The sequence below is a fragment of the Frankliniella occidentalis genome, unplaced genomic scaffold (assembly GCF_000697945.3).
Source record: "Frankliniella occidentalis isolate FOCC.00 unplaced genomic scaffold, Focc_3.1 Scaffold212, whole genome shotgun sequence".
NCBI classification, from domain to species: Eukaryota; Metazoa; Arthropoda; class Insecta; order Thysanoptera; family Thripidae; genus Frankliniella; species Frankliniella occidentalis.
Genome location: NW_026267338.1, coordinates 675822 through 676889, shown reverse-complemented (window position 1 = coordinate 676889; position 1068 = coordinate 675822). Strand labels below are relative to the sequence as shown.

Below are 1068 nucleotides of genomic sequence, written 5' to 3'. Positions count from 1 at the left end.
TTACAATTTTTTCAATGTTTTCTATTCTTTCTTAGCTGTTACTGGTAGATGAAAGCTAGAAAAGCAAAATTTCTCACACATGATCAATACACTATTCTTAGTTTTATATCTGAAAAATATTGACTATAGTAAGGACACCTTTTTACACCTGTAAATCTACAGTGAGCAATGAAAGTGCAACTCATACAAACTCTGCAATTTCGCCGACTTCTTAAAAGTTATCACATTAGACATGAATTACCTTTCCTCTGTCCGTAGGTGGCTTTCAGTTTGTTTGATCTTGGATGAGGCAAAACACCCTTTGAAATCTGAAAAATTTATTTCCTCTCTGGAAGTTAGTCTAGTCAACGAATTCGGTCTCGTCGTCATTTTCCTCCGTGTAGTCCTCGTCGTCCACTGAACTTAGGTCGGTTACACTGTCCTGGCTGCTGTCCGCGGACCCCGTCGTGTCCTGTCCGACCGCGTGGACACTCTCCCGCCTGCTGATGGTCTGCCCGTGCAGCCCATTGCTGTCCTGGCTGCTGTCTATCGCGCCTCCGACATCCTGCGCGAGCTGTCCGCTTCCTCTCGCGCCCTGTCTGCCTTTCCCCGTCTCTGCCGTGTCCACGAACGTGTGCTGCGCGTGGTCGCGTCTGGACAGCAGCAGGTTGCCGTCGACAAGGTCGAGCGGATTATTCGGCTGGATGGTTGTTGTCGTGGGCGTCGTGGTAGAGGTGTTCAGCGAGGTGACATTCACACGGCCACCCTCACCGCCACCTAAAACAATCCGTCCAGGGCCTGGTGCTGGGTCCGCCGCACGGTGCTCCAGAGTCTCTACCGGCTCTGGCGGCTCTGGGGTGGTCGTTGTCTCCTTGTGCTGCAGCAAAGCTGACCAGGCGGCGTCCTCGTCGGCAGGTTCGGGGCGGGCGGTGCAGCCCGACACCCTCTCAGTCGTGTTCTGCGGAATATACAAAGGCTGTTGAGCGCCTGGTGGGCAGGCAGCCCAGACACAGGTGTGTGCTGCGGTGGCCTATTTACTAGGCGCTAGCGCCTGGTGGGCAGGCAGCCCAGACACAGGCGTGTGCTGCG

At 53.8% G+C, this 1068-nt stretch overlaps 1 protein-coding gene across 1 annotated transcript; it reads right to left on the bottom strand.

The window, feature by feature from the left end:
- Positions 1-6: 6 nt before the first annotated feature.
- On the bottom strand, positions 7-933 carry LOC127750574 (uncharacterized; the record flags this gene model as incomplete). Its single annotated transcript, XM_052272579.1, is given in 1 exon segment — positions 7-933. A coding segment is annotated over 1 exon segment (593 nt), but the record flags the coding sequence as incomplete, so codon positions are not given.
- Between the last annotated feature and the right edge of the window lie 135 nt (positions 934-1068).